This window comes from Lepidochelys kempii, chromosome 3 (genome assembly GCF_965140285.1).
Source record: "Lepidochelys kempii isolate rLepKem1 chromosome 3, rLepKem1.hap1, whole genome shotgun sequence".
In the NCBI taxonomy this organism is placed as follows: Eukaryota; Metazoa; Chordata; order Testudines; family Cheloniidae; genus Lepidochelys; species Lepidochelys kempii.
In genome coordinates, this window is record NC_136382.1 from 62823357 (window position 1) to 62845403 (window position 22047).

At 40.9% G+C, this 22047-nt stretch overlaps 1 protein-coding gene across 7 annotated transcripts in view; it reads right to left on the minus strand.

Annotated features, from left to right (window-relative positions):
• The window catches only part of PHIP (PHIP subunit of CUL4-Ring ligase complex), a 305059-nt gene that overhangs the window by 107441 nt on the left and 175571 nt on the right, over nucleotides 1-22047 (minus strand). For all 7 annotated transcript variants that reach the window (XR_013635547.1, XM_073336505.2, XM_073336507.2 and 4 more), the window contains 3 exons: nucleotides 16910-17033; nucleotides 12824-12964; nucleotides 8958-9034 (listed from right to left, as the gene is read on the minus strand). Coding sequence is in view for 6 of the 7 variants with exons in the window: in XM_073336505.2 (XP_073192606.1) it covers nucleotides 8958-9034; nucleotides 12824-12964; nucleotides 16910-17033 (342 nt within the window). In the remaining variant the exon portion in view is untranslated. The remainder of the gene's footprint in view (nucleotides 1-8957; nucleotides 9035-12823; nucleotides 12965-16909; nucleotides 17034-22047) is intronic.

The window sequence follows — 22047 nt, forward strand, 5'->3', positions numbered from 1 at the left end:
GGTATTGTAGTTTAGAGAATGATTGATAAAGATCTTGTAGGTGCTTGTCTCTGTCTGAGGGATTGGAGCAAATGCGGTTGTATCTTAGGGCTTGGCTGTCCTCACTTCCAGTCAGCCCCTCAACCTGAAACATACTCAGCTCGGAAAGTCCGCCTCCCCTGGTGTCTCCTCTCCCACCAAGCATTTGTGTGTGTGTGTGTGTGAGAGAGAGAGAGTGTGTGTGTGTCTGTTTGGTGGTTGTTTCGGTGCAATAAAAGCCAAGTTTTTGAATGATAAGTAATCTTTATTTGTTTCCTGCAAATTGTGACAGCAGGTGGCAGCAACACATACACACGCAGTTTAATTATTTGCTTAGATAGAATCCTAGGCCACAAAAATCACAAGTGCTTCCTAGCAAAACTCGATTTCCTTAAGCATTATAGTCCCAAGCTTAATAATATACATTACTAATTCTCAATTTCAAAGTATTCCCTCAAAGCCTCCCTGATTCGAACTGCCCCCTGTTGTGCCCTTCAAATAGCCCTGGTATCTGGCTGCTCAAAATCAGCATTCCAGCAGCGTGCCTCAGCAGTGCACCCCTGAGCAAACTTTTCACCCTTACCAACACAAAGAAGATGGAGCTAGGCTGTTCTCAATGGTGGCAGATGACAGAACAAGGAGCAATGGACTCAAGTTGCAGTGCAGGAGGTCTAGGTTGGATATTAGGAAAAACTATTTCACTAGGAGGGTGGTGAAGCACTGGAATGGGTTACCTAGGGAAGTGGTGGAATCTCCATTCTTAGAGATTTATAAGGCCCAGCTTCACAAAGCTCTGGCTGGGATGATTTAGTTGGGGATTGGTCCTGCTTTGAGCAGGGGGTTGGACTAGATGACCTCCTGAGGTCTCTTCCAACCCTAATCTTCTATGATTTTATTACACATGCGTCATGCACCTTTCCAGACCACCCCGCATTGATGCCAGTCAAACACCTGCGGTGATCCAGAAATCCCTGCAACAATATGGAGAAGTACCACTTCCTATTGCAAGGTGGTCTGGTTCCAAAATTGGAATATGCATGCCATCTATTGTCCCTCCACAGTTAGGGAAACCCATTTATTCAAAGCCATCCACTATCTCATGCCCATTGCCAAGAGTCATGGTTCTTCATAGCAGGATGCGATTAATGGTCCTGCACACTTGCCTTAATGCAGACCCTATGGTTGACTTCCTGACTCCAAACTGATTCGCGACTAACTGGTAGCAGTCTGGAGTTGCCAGCTTCCATACAGCAATCACCATGCTCTTCTCTGCTGAGAGGGAAGCTCTTATTTAGGTGTCCTTGTGCCACAGGGCTGGGGCAAGCTCTGCACGCAGTTCCAGGAAGGTTGCTTTCCTCCTCTGAAAATTCTATAGCCACTGTTTGTCATCCCAGACCTTCATGGGACTATGATCCCACCACTCAGTGCTAGTTTCCTGAGCCCAAAAGCAACGGTCCACCATGTTCAGCTGTTCCTTGAATGCCAAAAGTAATCTAATGTTGTTCCTATCCATGTCAGACAGCACGTCAGGCAAGTGTGAATCCTGTTGAGTTAGGAACTTCACGATTACCTACACTGCCATTTGCGATGTGTTACTGATAGCTAGCAGAGCATTGGAGAACAGTGCAGAATCCATCCTTTCACAGAGATGGCAGGGTAAACAGCAAACAAGGGCCATTGATAAATGCCATGAACCAAAAATTGAATCACATGGAATGCTGGGATGGAAAGCAATGCATCATGGGAGGTTGAGCCAGGACCCATGATGTGCTGTGATCCAATCCGCCTTCCCACAAAATCTAGCAGCAGAAGGTGGCAAGTTGAATTGTGGGATAGCTACCCATAGTGCACTGCTCTCACTGTCAATGCTAGTGCCCCAAGTGTGGACATGCTCTGCCAACAAAGGGAGTGTAGCGTGAACATGCCAACAAAACTCTGCAGTGTAGACAAGGCCAAAGGCAAGCACATATACCTTCCTTTGTGCAGGACACCCCTTTGATTTCTGCCTTGGCAGGGCTGCGGTGTTTGGAACATGTTTTAATAAAATCATACAGGGGAATCTTATAACTTTACATGCAGTGTTGCCACACATATTTTACCAGGACAATACTGACCTGCAAATTATGAGTTTTCAAATGGTACCTTACAAAGCATACTTTGTACAAAGATTATTACAATAGGGTGTCGGGTGTGAACATGGGGTGTATTCCATCACAGACAATACTTTAGATTTGTCATTCACTTTGATTTAAAAATAGTGGATGAAGAATCCACTACAACGACCCTTACTGAGTTTTTCCAATGGTTAATTACACTCACTGTTAAAAATTTACCCCACTTCCAGTCTGAATTTGTCTAGCTTCAACTTTCAGCCATTGGATCGTGTTATACCCCACTCTACTACAAGACTGAAAAGTTCATTATTAAATATTTGTTTCCCATGTAGGCACTTACAGATTGAAATCAAGTCAGCCCTTGACCTTCTCTTTATTAAAATAAATAGATTGAACTCCTTTAGTCTATAAGGTAGGTTGTCTACTCCTTTAATCATTCTCATGACTCCTCTCTGAACCCTCTCCAATTTATCAACTTCTTTTTTGAATTGTGGACACCAGAACTGGATGCAGTATTCCAGCAGCAGTTGCACCAGTGTCAAATGCAGAGGCAAAATAATCTCTCTACTACTCGATTCCCCTGTGTATGCATCTAAGGATCGCATTCGCCTTTTTGGCCACAGCATCGTATTGGGAGCTCATGTTCACCAGATATCCACCTACCCTCCCCAAATCTTTTTCCAGAGTCACTACTTCCCAGGATAGAATCCCCCATCCTGTACAGCCTACAGTCTTTATTTCTAGATATGTACATTTAGCCATATTAAAAAATATATTTTTGCTTGCACTCAGCTTACCAATTGATCCAGATCACTTTCTATTAATGACCTGTCCTCTTCATTGTTTACCACTCTCTCAATTTTCTGTTATCTGCAAACTTTATCAGTGATTATTTTATGTTTTATTCCAAGTCATTCATGAAAATGTTAACTAGAGTAGGTCCAAGAACAAATCTCTGCAGGACCCCTCTAGAAACACACCTGCTCAATGATGATTCCACATTTACAATTACATTTTGAGAACTATCAATTACCCAGTTTTTAATCTATTTAATTTGTGCCATGTTAATTTTATATCATTCTAATTTCTTTAATCAAAATGTCACATAGTACCAAGTCAAATGTCTTTCAAAAGTTTAAGTGTATTATATCAACACTATTACCTTAATCAACCAAGCTTGTAATCTAATTTAAAAAAAGATATCAAGTTAGTTTGCCAGGATCTATTTTCCATAAATTAATATTGATTTGCATTAATCATATCATCCTCCTTTAATTCATTATTATTCCAGTCCCATATCAGCCACTCCATTACCGGGCCTAGGATCCACAACATACTGACAGGCCTGGGTCATCCCATTGACCCTTTTTAAAAATTGGCACAACATTAGCTTTCTTTCAGTCTTCTGGAACTTCCCTAGTGCTCCAAGACTTATTGAAAATTAACATTAACAGCCCAGTGAGCTCCTCAGCTAGCTTTTTTAAAACTCATAGATGCAAACTATCTCAATCTGCTGATTTAAAAATCTCCAACTTTAGTAGCTGCTGTTTAACTTCCTCCTGAGATACTTGTGGAATTGAAAATGTTATCATCATATGAAGAGACTACTTAATATACTTAATACGCAACTACTTAATACGTAATCTGTTTTTTTCCCAAATACAGAGCAGAAATATTTATTGAACACTTCTGCCTTTTCTGCATTATCATCAATAATTCTACCATTTCTATCTCATAATAGACCAAAACCATTGTCAGGATTTGTTTTGTTCCTAAGATATTTATGCTCCTCCTTATTGTCCTTATCTTTGCTGGACAGTTTTCTCTTTGTCTCTCTTTACTTCCCCTACCAATTTTCCACAATTCTTAGCTTCTGATTTATATTCATAACTACCAACTTCCCCTTTCTTCCATTTGTTATATGTATATATTTTATAGCTACTTCCACTTCCCCTCTAAATTAGGTCAGTTTTTTAACCAATATGGCCTTCTTTTATTTTGACTTTTGGAGCATCTAATGAAGCATTCTTAAACAATTCCAAATTATCACTGATATTTTTCTGGTTACATTCTTCCTCCTGATTTGGCTCATAATTGTTTTCAGCGTTGTGAAACTGGCCCTATTAAAGCACCAAGTATATATATATTACTGGTCTGGATTTTATTTAGTTTGCACATTATAACTATGACCAAGTTGTGATCACTTGTACCTAAGCGACCATTAATTTTTTGTTCTGTGCTCAATTCTTCTTTATCTGTCAAGATGAATTCTAATATAGAATTTCCTTGTGTTTGCTGCAACACTTTTGAATTAGGATATTGTCAACAGTAATATTTAGAAATTCCAAGGATATTTTAGTATTGGCAGTATGAGACCTCCAGCATATGCCAATCAAATTGAAGTCCCCCATTATAATGCAACTTTTTCCCCTATGCATTATAAATAGATGCATAACTAGGTGGCCATCCTGTTCCCTAGTGTGGTCTGTAGCAGACACCAACTAATACCCCATATTGTGCTTTATCTGTTGGGGCACTGATCCATAAGCATTCAGGATCACTTTCTTTCAAGTTACATTTGACTCAGAAATAGGTAATGCCATTTTTGACAGAGTGCCACTCCCCTTCCCCTTTTGCCCACTTGATCCTTTCTAAATAAGTTATAACCATTTATTGTAACATTCAAATCATGCCACCAGGTTTCAGTTATGCCAACTAGATCAAATTTATGCTCAAACAAGCAATTCCAATTTCTCTTGTTTGTTACCCAGGCTTCTAGAGTTAGCAATTAAAATATTTCTTCTCTTCATATGAGGAAATGACCTCACCTTGTGCAGTAATGGGGGTTCTTTGAGATATGTGCCCTATGGGTGCTCCACCATAGGTGTATCTGTGCTCCTGCGCCTCTAATGGAGATTCTAACTAGCAGTGTCCATTCAGCCCACACACATACTTTCCCTCCCTTGTGGTCTGCCTCGAGATTATTTAGCACTACATGGGCAAACCTCACTCCGTTTATTCTCTAACTCAGAGCCCCTTATGGAGAACTCCAAAGTAGAGGAGAGAAAGGTGGTTTGTGGAGCATCCATAGGGACACATATCTCAAAGAACCAATGTGAGTAACTTCCTCTTCTTTGAGTAGCGTTCCTATGGGTGCTCCACTATAGGTGACTTCATAGTAGTATCCCCCATGGAAGGCTGGGCCTTTGGATTGGAGTCTGTTACTACAGAGAGTACTGTGTAGCTGAAGATGGCATCAGAGGCCAAATCTCCAGTGATCACATAATATTCTGCTTAAGTGTGGGCAGAGGCCCATGTCACTGCTCTGCAGATTTCTGAGATAGCGACATCTTTAAGAAATGTGACCGAGCTAGAAACTGATCTTGTGGAGTGTATACAGATTCCAGAGGGAGGCAACAAGTTGTGCCCTTGATAGCAGTGATTAACGCAAGCAAAGACCCATCTGCACAGTCTTTGAGACGATATTATGGAGCCTTTGGATCTTTCCACGAATGAAAGTAAGTCCTTAGTCCAGTTCAAGTAGAAGGCTCGTGCTCTTCTAATATCTAGCATATGCATAATTGCCTCCCTGTAGTCACAACGTGGTTTTGGGGAAAAAACAGGAAGATGGATCTGCTGTTTTGGAAAGAGGAGGTAACTTCAGGGAGAAACTTGGGATGCGGCCTCAGAGTTACTTTGTCTTTAAAATAAAGACCATGTATGGTGGGTGTGCCAGCTATTTCTCCTATGCACCTAGCTAAGTTGATGGCAATTAGATACGATGTCTTCATGGACAGGTGTAAGAGAGAGTAAGTTGCCATGGGCTCAAAAGGAAGTCTAGTCAAAGCTTTGAGAACCAGATTAAGATCCCAGGGCAGAGTGGGTGGTATCAAATGCAGGAAAAGATTCCCAATGCACTTAAAGAATCTATGTGTCAGTGGATGAGCAAACACTGATTATCTGTCTACCTGATGGTGAAAAGCCGTTATGGACACAATATGGAACTTAAGGGAGCTGAGTGAGAGTTTTGATCTCTTGAAGTCTAAAATGTAGTCTAAAATCAGCTGGAGGGAAGACAAGATTGAGTCTGTGTGCTTACAAAGACACCAAACTTGGAATCCTTTCCATTTTTGTTGGCAAGTACATTGAGTGGTTGAATTCTGGCTGTGCAGCAACACGTCTTTCACCTCATCAGAGTATTCTAACTCTATGTCTTGGAACCAAGAAGGAAACAAGTCTGGAAGTGGAGGACCTGCAGGTTGGAATGAAGGATCAGCCCATTGCTTTGAGAGAGAAGGTGAGGAATGGGACTCAGAGAAACCAGAGAACATATTGCCATCTGTGTCAGATAAGGGAACCAGACTTGTCTGGCCAGGAGGGGGCTCTCAGAATAACTTGCTTTGTCTCATCGAATTTTCAACAGGACCTTGCATAGAAAAGGAAATGGGGGAAAGACATACAAGAGGTCCCTGTCCCAGGGGAGGATGAGGGCGTCTCCCAGTGAATGTTTCCCCAGGTCGGCCCTAAAGCAGTAACAACAACATTTCTTGTCCCAGTAAGTAGCAAAGAGATCTGTAGTTGGGGTTCCCCAAAGGGCAAATATGACTCAAAGCATCTTTGAATTTAGTTCCCATTTGTGGTTGTGAGAAAAGTTCCGACAGACTGTTGGCTGTCACATTCTGTATCCCTGGTAGACAGAGAGCTGAGATGAGCATGTTGTGACAGATGCACCAGTTCCAAAGTTTGAGTGCTTCCATGCAGAGGGAGGGAAATCTAGCACCACCCTGGCAATTTACATAAAACATACAGGTCAGATTGTCCATCATGATCTTTGAATGGATATTCTTGATGAAAGGCAAAAAGTGTGCCCAGGCGTTCTTGATGGCCTTTAGCTTCAAAACATTGATATGGAGGGTCACTTTTGTGGAAGACCACTTGCCTCGAACCTTGCGGTTGTGCAAGTGAGCTCCCCAGCCTATTAGGGAGGCATACACATTAGAGACAGTGGCGGTGGTGGCAGCACGAATGAAATGCCTGCTCGGATATTGGATGGGTCTTTTCACCAGTCCCAGGAGTGCTTTACTATAGAGGGCAGTGATATCAGTTTGGTTAGTCTATCCCCGTTCAAGGAATAGACAGAAGTGAGTCACATCAGAAGACACCTCATGAATATCCAGGTGTTTGGGGTGACAAAGGTGCAGGCTGCCATATGACCTAGCTGAAGGCAGTTCCTGGCTGATGTTTAACGGCTGGCCTGAACTGTCTCTATGAGACTCATAAGGGTAGTGAGTCTGTGTAGAGCAGAGGTTCTCAGACTTTTGTATTGGTGACCCCTTTCACACAGAAAGCCTATGAGTGCGACCCCCCCCTTACACATTAAAAACACTCTTTTATATATTTAACACCATTATAAATGTTGGAGGCAAAGCTGGATTTGGGGTGGAGGCTGACAGCTTGCAACCCGCCATGTAATAGCCTCGCGATCCCCTGAGGGGGCCCAACCCTCAGTTTGAGAACCCCCAGGCTATTACCTTGAACTGTCCCTTACAATATGTGCTAAGTACTGTACATATGCTAAACAATCTGTTCCACTTTGCATTTTGCTATCATGTTGAGAGTACCTTTCCTAGACCCGAAGAAGAGTTCTGTGTAAGTCAAAAGCTTGTCTCTCTCACCAAAAGAAGTTGGTCCAATAAAAGATCCACCTTTTCTCTCATATAAATTGTTAGTTATATTTTCTCTTGTTATCCATTTCAGTCTTCTCTTTCTTCTAGTTTTTTCTCCTTTTTGTTTTTTTTTTGGCTTAAACTCTGTTTTGCTCTCTTGCTTTTCTGGTCCATCTCCCCTGCTAACTCCTTCCTCTTCATTTCCCTAACCACCTGAAAGCTGTCTGCCATGGAACAAGTGCCCATTTCAAGTTTCATAGGACTAAGCTGCATGGCTGAGTAGAGCATCTTTGACCAGTTAGCTACTGTCTACACCTGTAAATATATATATAAATATATATAAATATAAATAAAAAAGCTGCCCACAAAGCCGGCTGCATTATGTGCTACTGCCAGAATAGAGAGAGAAAGCAGGCAATTTTCAAGGAAGTGCCAAAAACTTTACCTGACAACTAGGTAGCTTTCTATTAGCAGTTTCTTTTCAGCTTTCCACATCCCCAACTGCCACCTCAGATTAGTCTAATGCAGGGGTTCTCAAACTTCATTGCACCGCAACCCCCTTCTGACAACAAAAATTACTTCACGACCCCAGGAGAGAGACTGAATCCTGAGCCCACCCCAGCCCCACTGCCGGGGGTGGGTGGGGAGGGGCACCAAAGCCCGAGCCTCACTGCTCTGGGCAGGGAGGCCAAAGCTGAAGCTCAAGGGCCTGCAACCCCCAGGGACCTGCAACCTGAGCCCAGCCACTCAGGGCTGAAACCCTCTGGCTTTGGCTTCGGCCCTGGGCAGTGTGGCTTGGGCTTCAGCCCTGGGCCCCAGCAAATCTAAGCCAGCCCTAGTGACCCCATTCAAAGGAGACTACGACCCATTTTGGGGTCCCGACCCACAATTTGAGAACCGCTGGTCTAATGCCTCCTGAAATTATACCTCCCACCCGCCCCAAAAAGGTTAGGAAACACCTCCTGAAAAATTAAGTTTCACAGATTCCTCTGAATTTAACACTCAAAAGCTGCAAGACTCTGTTTTCATATCTTTTAAGTTCTTAAGCATTTTCTCTCTTCTATGTGCATAATGCTCATTAATGATAATGAAACATGCAGAGAGGACAGAATCCTTAAAAGTTATAATATTTTACTTATTACTGTATTCTATCACTTACCTAGAACTACCATCACTGTGCCATGCTTTCTCTTCATCTTCTGATGTTCCACCACTGGCAACAACTGCTTCTCCTTCCTAACAAGGAAATGATAGATATTTACTTTGTGGTGTTAAACTGAAAACTGTAATTACAGTTAATACTTGACAGAATCATTATAATTCAAAGTCTGTGACGTTTTCCATTAGAAGCTGTGTCTTTCAGGGGCTTATAAGTCAACCATTAAATACAAATTTTCAACTTAAGTACTTATTTTCTTTAAGATGATTTAGTTGAATTCTTTGCTATTTAAATAAGAGCAACAACAACAAATGTATAATGTACGGAAGGCAGACATCTAGTGGATGGAGGACTGGACTGTGACCCAGGTCCTTAGTTCTGGTATTGATTTCCTGTGACCTAACTTAGGTCCTTGGTTCTGGTATTGATTTCCTGTGACCTTCAGAAGTCACTAAGGGTTTTCTACCTTGGAACAATCAAGAAAATTAATCTGAATTAACAAAAGGTGTGAATGTAAAGTACATTAATTAAAACGCATTAAACCCTTGTGTGAACACATTCATTCAGAATTGAAGTGGCCATAATTTGGTTTATCTTAATTCAGTTAATACAGCCACTTCAATTCTGAATGTGAGGGCATGGCTACACTGGAAACTTCAAAGCGCTGCTGCGGGACCGTTCCCACGGCAGCGCTTTGAAATGCGAGTGTGGTCGCGAGCGAGCACCGGGAGACAGCTCTCCCAGCGCTCCTGGTAATCCACCTCCACGAGGAGATTAGCTTGGAGCCTGTCCACACTAGCGCTTTAAAGCGCTTGGACTTGCTCAGCTCAGGGGGGCCACCTGAGCCAGCAAGTTAGAGCGATATAAAATGTAAGTGTAGACAAGCCCTGAGTGTCCACACAGGGTTTAACACAGAGTAACTAATCCACTTTAAATTCACACCTTTAGTTAATTTGGATTACTTTTCCTGAGTGTCCCCATGTAGACAAGCCCTTCTCTTTATGTCTCTGTTTCCCCTCTAACACTTTGTTCTGTCTATTTAGATTGTTAGCTCCTTGGGGCAATGACTATCTCTTACTTTGCATATGGACAGTACCTGCTACAATGGAGCTCTGATCTCAGTTGGGGCATCTATGCACAACTGTAATACTAATATACAACAGTGGCATAAATGCTTTCGGTCAAATGTTTCTGTGTTTCTGCAACTAAAATATATGCATCCATTTAGTTTTAGTCTGTACTATGGACCCAAATATCTTATTTTTTTTTTTAATTAAAAACCATTTCCATTTAATGGTCCACTGACCGAAGGTAGAAATTAGCTACATAGCATCCACTGTAACTACTTTTCCTTAATGCTTAGGTATACCATAAATAATGCACTGCATAAAATTCATACCACATATTGAAAGTAAACACTGAATCCCACAAAAATAGCTAAAATATATCTTGTCTATTCGCAAGAACAGTGCACGATATTGGAATAGCTCATTTACAAAAAGGCTTTTTTGGAAGGGAAATACAATTCTATTGTTTAAAAAAAATTACAAATACAAGCAAGCTGGGGAACTTTAAATTAAATTGGAATGTTGGGTAAGAAAAGTTTAAAAGAGACTTAAATCCATTAAAGCCAATTCTAATGCTGTATCATAATTATGTAGATCAAATATTTCAAAGATGAAGAACAAGAAGTTTAAGTATAAGAATGTATACAAATATTAATCATGTTTTCAGTTTGTTTCTATTATGAAGTGGCTAAAATACACTGTGGAGTTCAGTGTTTGCTGCATCAATTTTCAGTTAAAATATACTGAACAAACAAGATTTTTCTTTTAAAATGCCAGATCTGTACATTCCCATAGGGTTTTGTAAGACAATCTGGATACTTTCATTCTCACACACTATCAGCAATAAAGCCCATGCAGACCACATTCTGTCATAAGTTACACTTGTGCAACCTCTTTGTATTCAGGGGTATTGCACAGGTGTAACAGAAGAGATTTAAAACCTGCAACTGGAACTTGGTTAACAATTTTAGAAGAAATTAAATCCAGATTTATGTCCCATCATTGCACTGAATCTGCAGTGGTAATGAGTCAAAAGCCTTTTTTCTGTCACTGAAGTAAGTTGATATGACTAACATTTACAAGAACTGCTCCGTAAAAAGGTGCCATTGTTACACAGTTACCTTTCAGAGCAGGTCATTTTAAAGTGTTTAACAAAGATCAAGGGACATCTAAAACAAAAACAACACCGGTCCACTTATTTGCAACACCAACTAAGTGACCCACAATTGAATGTTCAGCTATCTGTCCACACATCCTGGTTCTTAGGATTGCACCTAACACTGTGATATCTAATCTACTCTACTCTTTCTCCAAAGATGCCCCCTCTAGAATAAATTGTGGGCACAATGGCAGTACAAAACAAGGCAGATTGCAAGTGCCTTGTTACACTAATTCAATGAAAATAAGAATATCCTTGGTTTTGCAACACTTGTTTCTCCTTCCCCTTCCACAATCTCTCTCTTTAAATCATTTATTTTATCATCGGCAAAGTAACTTTTTTCTGTGTTGGAAAATTATGAGCAGAGTTCCCTTAACTACTGATAATGCTGGTCCCTGACTAACTACCTGGGTATGTTGAAACAATTTTATTATGTCATGTAAATCTCACATGCTAATACTGGGATGGTTTGTCCCTGAATTTGTGTAAGAACTTGGTCATATTCTTACCTATAAAACACTACAGACCCAAGATAAAATTTAAACACTCAAGCTCAATATGCATGTCTAAACAAGTAATTTCCCCTCAATTTTGCATGCCTTTCCCTAAACAGTCAGCTTTTTGTGCCATGACCAAGGGACATATTTTTAAAACTCTCTACACACATAATTTATGCATATCCAAATCTGGGTTTGAGAGTCCAGGTTAGGCACATAAAGATGTTTGTGCACACTTAGAAATCTGAACCTGCATTTTTAGGAACTCTATTTAAACACAATATTTGTATATGGAAGAGGTGTCTTTACCAAAATGCAATATAAAAATTTACATACAGTTATAATTTTGATCGGCATAAATTTAAATGATGCATGCATTTTAATGGTTTTTTTTTTTCATTTAAACCTTGCCAGAAGTAAAACTTTTTATATTAGAAATGATAGAAATTACATCCTTCTGGCTATAAATAATTAATTCTACCCTTACTGAAGCTTATCCCACTTAAGTATTTTATTTCAGACCACTTTCATTTTATTTTATTATATATAAAATGTGTATAATATGATTCCACCTGTGTTTTTGCTGTTTCATTTACAGTTGTATGAAACCTACAGAAATCTGCTATTCATGCTTCAATCCTTCCATGTAAACCTTGCTAAACTTGTAAACTCCATATACAAAAAAAAAGTCTGACCTGTGCAGACTGAAATGTATGCTGAGATGCTTAAAATTAATACCTTTTGTGTTTATGTCAATGTTTTCATCTCTGGGCATTTTTTTAAATACAGATTTTGACCCAATTTGATCCACTATACACTGTGGAGAATGAAGTACATGTTACATGTGAAGTAGCATTTGCAGGTGTAATTTAAATTTCTCTTGAAAATAAGCATTCCAAATATATATACAAATAGTTTATATAAATTAACACCTTTCCACATTCTTACAGTAAATTTGTAGGCATAGTTGAAAGATTGCCAATGCACTTGTTATTACCTGTACACTTGTGAAAAGTTAGCTCAGTATCTAATTTAACCATAAAAAGTAATCAACAATAAACGTTTGCTTTTGAACTTGAGCAACAATATTTAGCATAACAACATAAACAAGTTATAATGCACCCTACTGATTCAGAGTCTTACATCTGAAGAACTGTTTCCATTTTCTAACTCTTCAGCAGGCCTGGCAGTTTCTTCCAATGCATATCTGGTACGGTAATTGTGCTGGTTTGCCTGTTGCTTTCTTGAGTCTCCAGTATCTAATATATGATCATGAGAATGGTTCTATAAGGATATGAAAATTATGTAAGAATCAATATATACTTGAACACAAATGATTTTCTGTAAAACCTTAGATTAGTGTTCTGTTAATTAATAAAGTTCTAGTACGGCTTAGATTTTTTCTGGAATTTTGTCGTGGCAAAAATGTACATTTTACAAACAGTTCAAAAATCATAAAATTGAGAGCAAGGGTCAAGAAAGTCAAATGCTAATAAACGGAAACTCAATGAAAACCTATGCACATGCGCTTAAGGGCTGTAACTGTCATTCAGTACATCTCTGGACCACTGTATTTCTCTCAGACATAAAATAAAATTTATCTTGACTTACCAAAATTTCCTCGATCTTAATTACAAAGTCCAAAGAATGGCCTCTAAGCCTGCATACATCTATGTCAGACCTGTCAGCCACTGACAGAAGGGGGTGCCACCAGCTACACCAAAGAACCTGCCACTGAAACAGGTTCCATTGCAACTGATATCCCTTGTGGACTGAAATTTATTAATGAGCTTATATGCACTAAAACAAACTGTAAATTCCTACTGCAGAGCATTTCTTTATGAACCAATCTGAATGAACTGAAAGAGTAAGATGTATTCATTTGGCCAATGAAATTCCACCATTCCTTGTTTGGAGTACCTGTGGAGCTTGTAACTCAGAGAAAGGAAATTTTTGGTAAGTCAAGAAATTTTCCTATTCTTTTTTGTTTATAAGGTCCACAGATCTGTTCATCTAATGGGATTTTATCACAGTGTCTTCAGGCTGGCCATCAAGCAGAACTACACACAGGGCTAAAAACTCCTCCTCTACTTCTAGAAGATCACAGTCTGGGGTACCCTCCTATCAAAGTCAGCATCCACCAATGCCTCAATATTTAGCTTATACATTTTTGAGAAGGTATGGATGGACAATCAAGCGGCTGTTTTGCAGATTCCATCATATGGTTTGTAAGATCTTTCAGCCCAGGAAGCTGCTACTATTCACAGCAAGTGAGCTTTGCTGCTGTTTTCTGGAGAGAGACAATGCATCCATTAAGCCTCAAACACAGCCATCCTGAATTAGTAGATTTGTATGCCCTCTTTCCTTTAGATGCCAAATAATAGAGAATATTAGAGCATTTGACTTACGAATAATCTGTGCATGAGAGATGTAGATCTTGAGGCCTCTATGAACACCCAACATCTGTCAGAGCTCTCTTGGGTCAGATGGTTTTGAAAAAACAGGGAAATACAATTTGGGGGGTTCTGTGAAAATCTGAGTTAATTTTGGGGATAAAGGATGATCTGTTCGAAGAACCAGCTTATAATAGTGGACTATGCTGTACTGTACCTCAACAGAAAAAAGTTTTAAACCCCAAGCTCCAACACCCACCAGGCAGAGATGATGGCTACCAGGAAAGCCATATTCCTGGGGAGGAAATATATGCAGTCCTTCCTGAAGGGATCAGAAGGACACAGAATCAGGGTATAAAGAGCTAAACTGAGGGGGACCTTGGGGGAGCTCAATTAATCCTAGGAAATGCCTGACATCACAGCAAAAAGAGATTTCTTCCTGCCTGTGGAAAAAAGTATCCTAGATAATGCAGCCACTTATCTTTTAATGCTGAAACTGTAAGATCTTTGATCAGATCCTCCTGTAACTATCCCAAGATCTGTGATATAGATGCCAAAGGAGGAGAGAAGCTAAGTTTCTTGCACCACAGCTTGAACTTCCACCTGGCCTAGAATAAAGAATTTGTGGAAACTTTTCTAGACGTCAGAAGAGTGGAGATTATACTTTCTGAGTATCCTCTCTCTCATGGGAGAGTGGTCAGAATTCAGGCAAGTTAGTCTTAAACACTCTTGACTTCAGTGACAAATTGGTCCGTGGGACGCCAGTCCTATCTTAAGGAAGGACAATGGAGTTGAACTGAACCATACTGAGGAGATCAGAGAACCAGGGCCAATACAAAGCCATTAATATTACCAATCAATGCCCTCTCCCTCTTTATATACTGGTTAGCTCTATGTAACAGAGAAAAAGGAGATACATACAGAAGGCCTACTAACCACCGTCCTGCGAAAGAGCATTTGTACCCTATTGCCCTTGGATCCCTCCTCATTGAGAGAAAAAGGCGGGGGACTTTGCCATTTGTGTGTGATGCAAATGGTTTCATCAGAACCACCCCAAATTTCCTCAGCAGGAACTGAAACACTTGTGTGAAGATTCCACTATGCATGATCTACCTTTTCCCTGCTTAGCCAGTTGGCAGCAATGTTTTATTTTTATTTGACTATGTAGAGTTTGGATGAACTAGAGATTTTGTTCCACTCAGGACATCAGAAGGTAGACCTCATTGTGCAGGGATGATGAGTGCATTCTGTTTGTTCATATAGTCCATTGCACTGGTGGTGTCTGTCATGATTAGTACACATGAGCATACCTTGGGACCACAGTGAATTGCCCATAGCGCTTAATCAGTTTATACTGTTTCCTCTCATGTTTTGTTTAAGTTCCCTGTACTGAATTTACTATGAGAGTTTCCCATCCCTTGAGGCTAATATTGGATATAAGCCCTATTCTATCCAGGTTGGCCATGGGAAATCTCTTGTTAAAACAATATGTGCAGAGACAGTTGCAGTCTCCTGGTGGGATGAACAAAAAGTATAAGGAGGCAGGGACAGTGGACATGACTGGAGGAGGGTCTCATGTACGCAGGAATCCTTTGACTGCTTTCTAAGATGCTACTCAACACTCAAGGAGCGGAAAGGGCCCCAGTGTTGTGATAGCCAAGCAAATTATATGAAGCCTGTAAAAGGGGAACAAAAAGTTACCCCTCTAGTAAGGAAAGACATTTTGTAAAAACTCTGATTTTGTGAAGATACTCCACTATTACCCTGGTAGAAAACAAAATAGGAGCATTCAAAACTACTGATTCCCTGTTTGGAGTTCTGATAAACCATTGATGGGCCCTTGCCTAGCTCTAACTGCCTCCAAATCCCTAAGGGACAGCACTTTTGGCTCCTGTGCTGTCACAATTTTTATTTCTCCAGCCAACGTGTTCCAGGATTGACGAGACCAGAAAGTCTAATTTAAAGAGTCGCACAGCCTCTTCAAAAATACAAGCACCCCTTCAAGCTCTCTATTTCACAAACATATTTTTTAAAAAGGCATAAGGGGCCAGCAATGGTATGTCCCCAGTGTGTATGGGTCTCAGACCACTGCCCACTCCCCCTCCCACAGTCCTGCTGCTGCTCATATCTACTCTGAAGGATGTTTTGATATTGCCAGATCCATCAGACCTATATTTTAAAAAATCCCACAAAGAACTGCTGAGAGGTACTATTATGGAAAATATTTTGTCACATTTAGTGTCCCTGTTTATATAGGGGATGTGATTGGAAGTTAATCTTGGCATAACTTTTGAACACAAAAACCCATGTGATGTACATGTTAGACAAAGTTTTCTTCCACTCGTGCAACTTAAGCAATATGCACTCTTATTCATCTGTGACAACCTCAAACAGCAATACATCCCCTCATGACCAAGAAGTAAAATTACAGTAATTTCCACTTGACAGGACTTCCAGAAACACAACTCATTGCTTGTTAAGAACATTATAGCAGAGTGACAGCTCTGCTATAGTTAAGACTAGATTTCTGTTTTAAGCACCTTAACTCTATTTCCTGGTTTTCACATCTCTGAGTTTTGCTGACATAGGCATTCTGAAAGGTCAATAAGCTATCACTGGGCAGTACTAACTCTGTGTTAAAGTTATTTGCCATTTAATAATATAACATGAATAGGCAGGTGCTCTCTCAATAGCTATAAATAAATAAAAAACATAATATGCCCCGTTTCCTGTTTTAATTTAAACTGAAGTGAGAAGTTTAGAGACATCTGTGGGCTCAATATACCAAAGTAAGTTTTATGGCAATTTCTGTAATAAAATATGGATGACTATTTACCTTTGAAAAAGAAGGTATTTTGTTCTCTCTTGGAACATGACTTGTAATGTGCTTCCTTTTCTCTTCCGATCTATAAATCTTTATTTCTTCTTCTCCCTTTGCTGTTCTCCATTCCTCCTGTCTACTGGAAGGGAGAAATTAAGAAATGTTAATTTTAGAGTTTCTGGGCTTAGGTCAAAGTCCTGTAGTCAGAGATCCTTTTCTTGATGATTTCTATGTGTGAAGTAGTATAGAATGTTTATCACATTCTTGTATTAAACAATGGTTACTTACCCTATAGTAATTGCAGTTCTTCAAGATGTTGTTGTCAGTGTGGATCCAATTATAGGTGCATGTGTGTCTCACTTGCACAAGCTTGGAATATTTTTAATAGTAGTGTCTGGCAGGGCCACACATACACCTTGTGCTTCCTTGAGGTCCCATGCAAGGACACAGAGAGTGGAGCGGCCCTAACCCTTCCTCAGCTTCCTCACAATTCAAAGCCAGTGATAGCTTAGGACTCCAAAGTGTGGGTGGAGAGTGGGTCATAGGGTCCACACTGACTACATCACCTATAAGAACCATAGTTACTGTAGGGTAAATACATGCTCTCTTCTTCAAGTATCTGTTAGTATGGCTCCTACTGTAGGTGACTGGCAAGCAGTATCCTCTTCAGTATGATGGGCATGAGGAGTATATCAACTGCATCAGTCAAAAAGAGACTGGAGTACAGATCTCCCAAATTTTGCATTTGATCTAGCAGCCAAGTCGAGTTTGACAAATGTGAGTGGGCTGTTTGACAAAAGTGAGTGGGCTGGCTCCACAAAGCAGGCTTGCAGATTTTAGATATTGGTGTGTTCCAAAAACATGCTGAGGATGCTGCCTGAACTCTAGCAGAATGAGCCCTAACTGTAGGTCAGAGAGGAACATCAAGCAGTTGGTAGCACAGTGAGAGACACAGTTATCCATTTTGAAAGTCTTGGGGATGAAATGGCTTCACCTTTGGAGCAGCCACCTATAGCTACAAATGGACATGAGGACTATCTGAAAGATTTGGTCCTGTCAATATAGTATCAAAGGCTCTGGATACATCGAAGGTGTGGAGTTTCTTCTCCCCTTGCATATAACATGGCTTTGCAAAGAACACAGAGTAAACTGACTGATTCAAATGGAATTCCGAAACCACCAAGGGAAAATTGCATGAGCTCTCCCTACCATTTTATCTCTATCAAATGAAACACATGAAGGTTCTGCCATGAGTACCTGAAGCTCGCTGACTTTTCTGGCTGAAGTGGTGGTGACCAAGCATAACATTTAAGAATAAAATAGTGGCTGGAGCACTCCAAGAAGTGCTCAGAGGGGGTACTCCTTAATTTTGTGAAAGATGACATTGAGATCCCATTGTGGAGCAGGGCCTCTGACCAACGTATAAGCTTGTTTAAGAAGTCTAGATACCACTGGTTAAGAGAAGACCAAAACCAATGGAATCAGTGGATGATACACCGATATTGCTGCCAGATGAACCTTAAATCAAACTGAATGAGAGCTTAGAGTGCAGAATTGCAGTAAGTAGCATTGTGATAGCTGGGGCTACAACTTTAATTATGAGCTCAACTGTAAAAAGTATGTAAAAGTTCAAGAAATGCCACAATAACCTATAACAACACATAAATGATGATGGGGAAAAGTAGGAAAGGGAGACAGACTGAATTAGTCTAAACAAAAACACCTACTACTATAACTCAAGGACTTTCCTGAAATCATGCTTGGTAAAAACAGATGTGGAACCAAAAATGAATGAACCAGATGAACATATGTTAGGCCTAACTGGTGGACAAACAACACTAATCATTCTCTTTTTAGGTCCTTAACAAAAAATACTTTGGGGGGAAAAGATGAAAGAAGAAATGGAAGCTACTAGAGCGAGCTTCACCATTATGGCTGCAACCCCTAGCTACCATTTACTGAGATCTGCCCTTTTTCACCCTGATCTTGAGAAATGACCTGACCAGACCGAGCTAAACAGAGAGGGACTCAAATAACAACACCTCCCCTACCAGCTCCAGCTGAATCCCAGACATCACCTGAAATGAAGTAGGATCAAACTTTAACAGAAGCAACAAGAGCTCCAGTTCATCTCAACTAACTTCTCTTTTCCTCAAAAGGACAGTTACCATCTTTGATACCATCTAAAAGACTGTCAAACAAGAGGGTTTGTCCTTCTAAAAGCGAAGAAGAAATGTTGTTAAAATAAAATCCTTAATACTTTACATTTCAAATGACTTAACTGTTTTTCCTTCTTTTCTGTATGTTTAATAAAAGATTAAAAGAATTTGCAATGGTGTGTTTGCCATAGTGCTAAGCAGGATGAGGTTTCTGGTTACCAAACTCCGGACCTTGTTTATGTTTGACACTATTTAATATAAGACAGTGGTTGGGTTAACTTAAACAATTTTGGCCTATTTATTACATTCAAATTAATACAACAGTAGTCTAGAATCTTCCTTATCAGGTCTTGCACTGGGTCTAAGCCACGTTGGGCTGCCTATATTGAGAACCTTCTTCATCTAGAGGAATAATTTTTCCTCCTGTTTCCTGCTCTGTGACAGGATCACCTGAACATGTGAGGAGAACTTCCTTTCCATGGCATTCAGCCAGCCAATATCCAGGCTGTCAGTTGCAGTGACTTCAGGTACGGATGGAATACGTGACTCTGATATTGAGAAAACAGGTCTGGGAACCTGATCTGTAGTTGCATGGACATCTGCAGGAAGTCCATCATCCACAATTGTTTTGGCCAGCACAGAGCTATGAGGGTGAGGCTCACTTGATCATATCTGGCTTTGGCAATTGCTCTGGAGATTAGAGGAAAGGCATAAAGAAGCCCAAGATCTTTCCCAGTCACTGTTGAAGGTGCCTGACAAAGATCCTGTGTCCATGCCTCCACTAGAACAGAAGTCTGTCCTTTGTAGCTAACAGGTCTATCACTGGATTCCAGATTTCAGCAGTGAGTACTTGTGGTTGGTGACTGCATGGTTTAGAAATGTCAGGTTGTCGTTGTTTCTTGGAAGATGCAGGGCTGTTCAAGTTATGCTATGCAGGGAGCAACACTTCCATAGCACGATCACTCTCTTGCTAAGGCGCCGGGGGGAAAGGAGGGGGGAAGGAGGCTCCCCCTTGTTTCTTTATGTAGTACACGTCAGACTTATTGTCTCTCAGTATCTGTGCTACGGAGTGTCACAGGACTGGGAGCAACGCCACAGATATCAGCACTCTGATGACTGTAAGTCCTAAGATGTTTCCGTGTAATTTCACCAGATGGTCCAGGAGGGGTACTCAATCCAAGGCAGCTGTGTTTGATACTAATGCTCTACATCAGTGGTGGGCAACCTGCGGCCCGCGGGCCACATGCGGCTCATCAGGGTAAGTTGATTGCGGGCCATGAGACATTTTGCGAACGTTGACCATCCGCAAGCATGGCCCTTCGCAGCTCCCGGTGGCCGCGGTTCGCCGTTCCCAACCAATGGAAGCTGTGGGAAGCGGCAGGCTGCAGGGACTTACATTGGCATACAGCCACTGAAGTAATTATATCCCTTGCGTATGTCTATACTTTGCTCCTTGTGTCAGCGGTGTGCATCCTCATCAGAAGCGCTTGTATCGACTGTACTATCAGTGTGGGGCATTGCTGGATGGCTCCTGAAAGCCAGTAACAGTTGATGTAAGCAACGCAATGTCTACACCAACACTGCACTGAACTAACAACATCAAACTTGACTCTACGCCACTCAAGCAGGTAGTGTTATTAAGTCAGCGTAGCAGGGCAGTTACATCAGCGGCTACAAAATTTAAGTGTAGTTAGGTCACTAGCTGCCTTGCATTGACCTAGCTCTGTAGTGTAGACCAGACCTAAGTCCATTTTGCCTGGGTGGCAAGATAGACTGGAATGACCAAGGAGACTGTCTGTAACTCCATGGTAAGAACGTTAGATGCTTCAGGAGTTCACATTTGTTACTGGATTGGTCTTCTCTCAGTGCATGCAAGTGTGCTCAGCCCTTTGATAGCATCATCATCAGCCAGGTGAAGAGCCAGTAGTCCATTGTCCAAGTAAGTCAGTGACAAAATTCAGCAACAAATCTCAGTCATGTGCCATATGACTACTGGGTTGGTGAAATCTAATTGTAGAACATGCAACCAGTGTGGAGTCTCTGCCCTGAATTTTGGCGCTCTCAGTTGTGAGCCACTCAAGACAGTGTGACACCTTCTTCCTTAGGTACGCCATCTTGACAACTAGATATTTCATAGAGACTCTGAGTGCCATAGAACATCTTAAGAGCAGTACCTTGTACTGATAGTGATTTGGCCGCACTGGGGGGAGGGATAGCTCAGTGGTTTGAGCACTGGCGGGCTAAACCCAGGGTTGTGAGTTCAATCCTTGAGGAGGCCATTTAGGGATCAGGGGCAAAAATTGGGGATTGGTTCTGCTTTGAGCAGGGGGTTAGACTAGATGACCTCCTGAGATCCCTTCCAACCCTGATATTCTATGATTCTATGAATCACAGGCATTTCCTGTGTGCTGGGTGGATCGCAACGTGGAAGTACCTATTCTGTAAGTTAAGAGCTACAAATCAGTCCAGAGCTTGGTGGAAGGGAATAATGGAGGCAAACCTAACAATAGTGAATCTGAAGCCACATAAGTATTTGTTTAGTCTCCTCAGGTCTTGATAATTGAAGACCCCCTTCTTCTTCTTCTTCAGAAACCTCTTCCCCTGTACTCCTATGGAACCTCTTCTACAGCTCCTAGACGAAATAACAAGGCTGCTTCTGATTGCAAAAGGCTTTCGCAAGAAGAATCCTTAAAGAGGGAAGGGAAGTGAACTGATTCATGCAGCCATGGGCAAGATGCCTGTTCTTCCCCAAGGAAGAACAGGCATCTTCTGTTTCCATCTATAAGATGCATTAAGCCATCACAGGAAGGAGAGGGTTTAACCCCAGTGATGATAATTTGTGCTAAGCACCTCACCCCACAGTACAGAGAGGTCTCCTCCTGCCTATCCTAACTGCTTTCTTTTCTTTTTTTTTTAAAGGAACTTATAAAAAAGGAGAAGGGAAGGATTCATTGTAACAGAGTTCTGAAAAATAAAAAGCTGGTCAAACAGTCC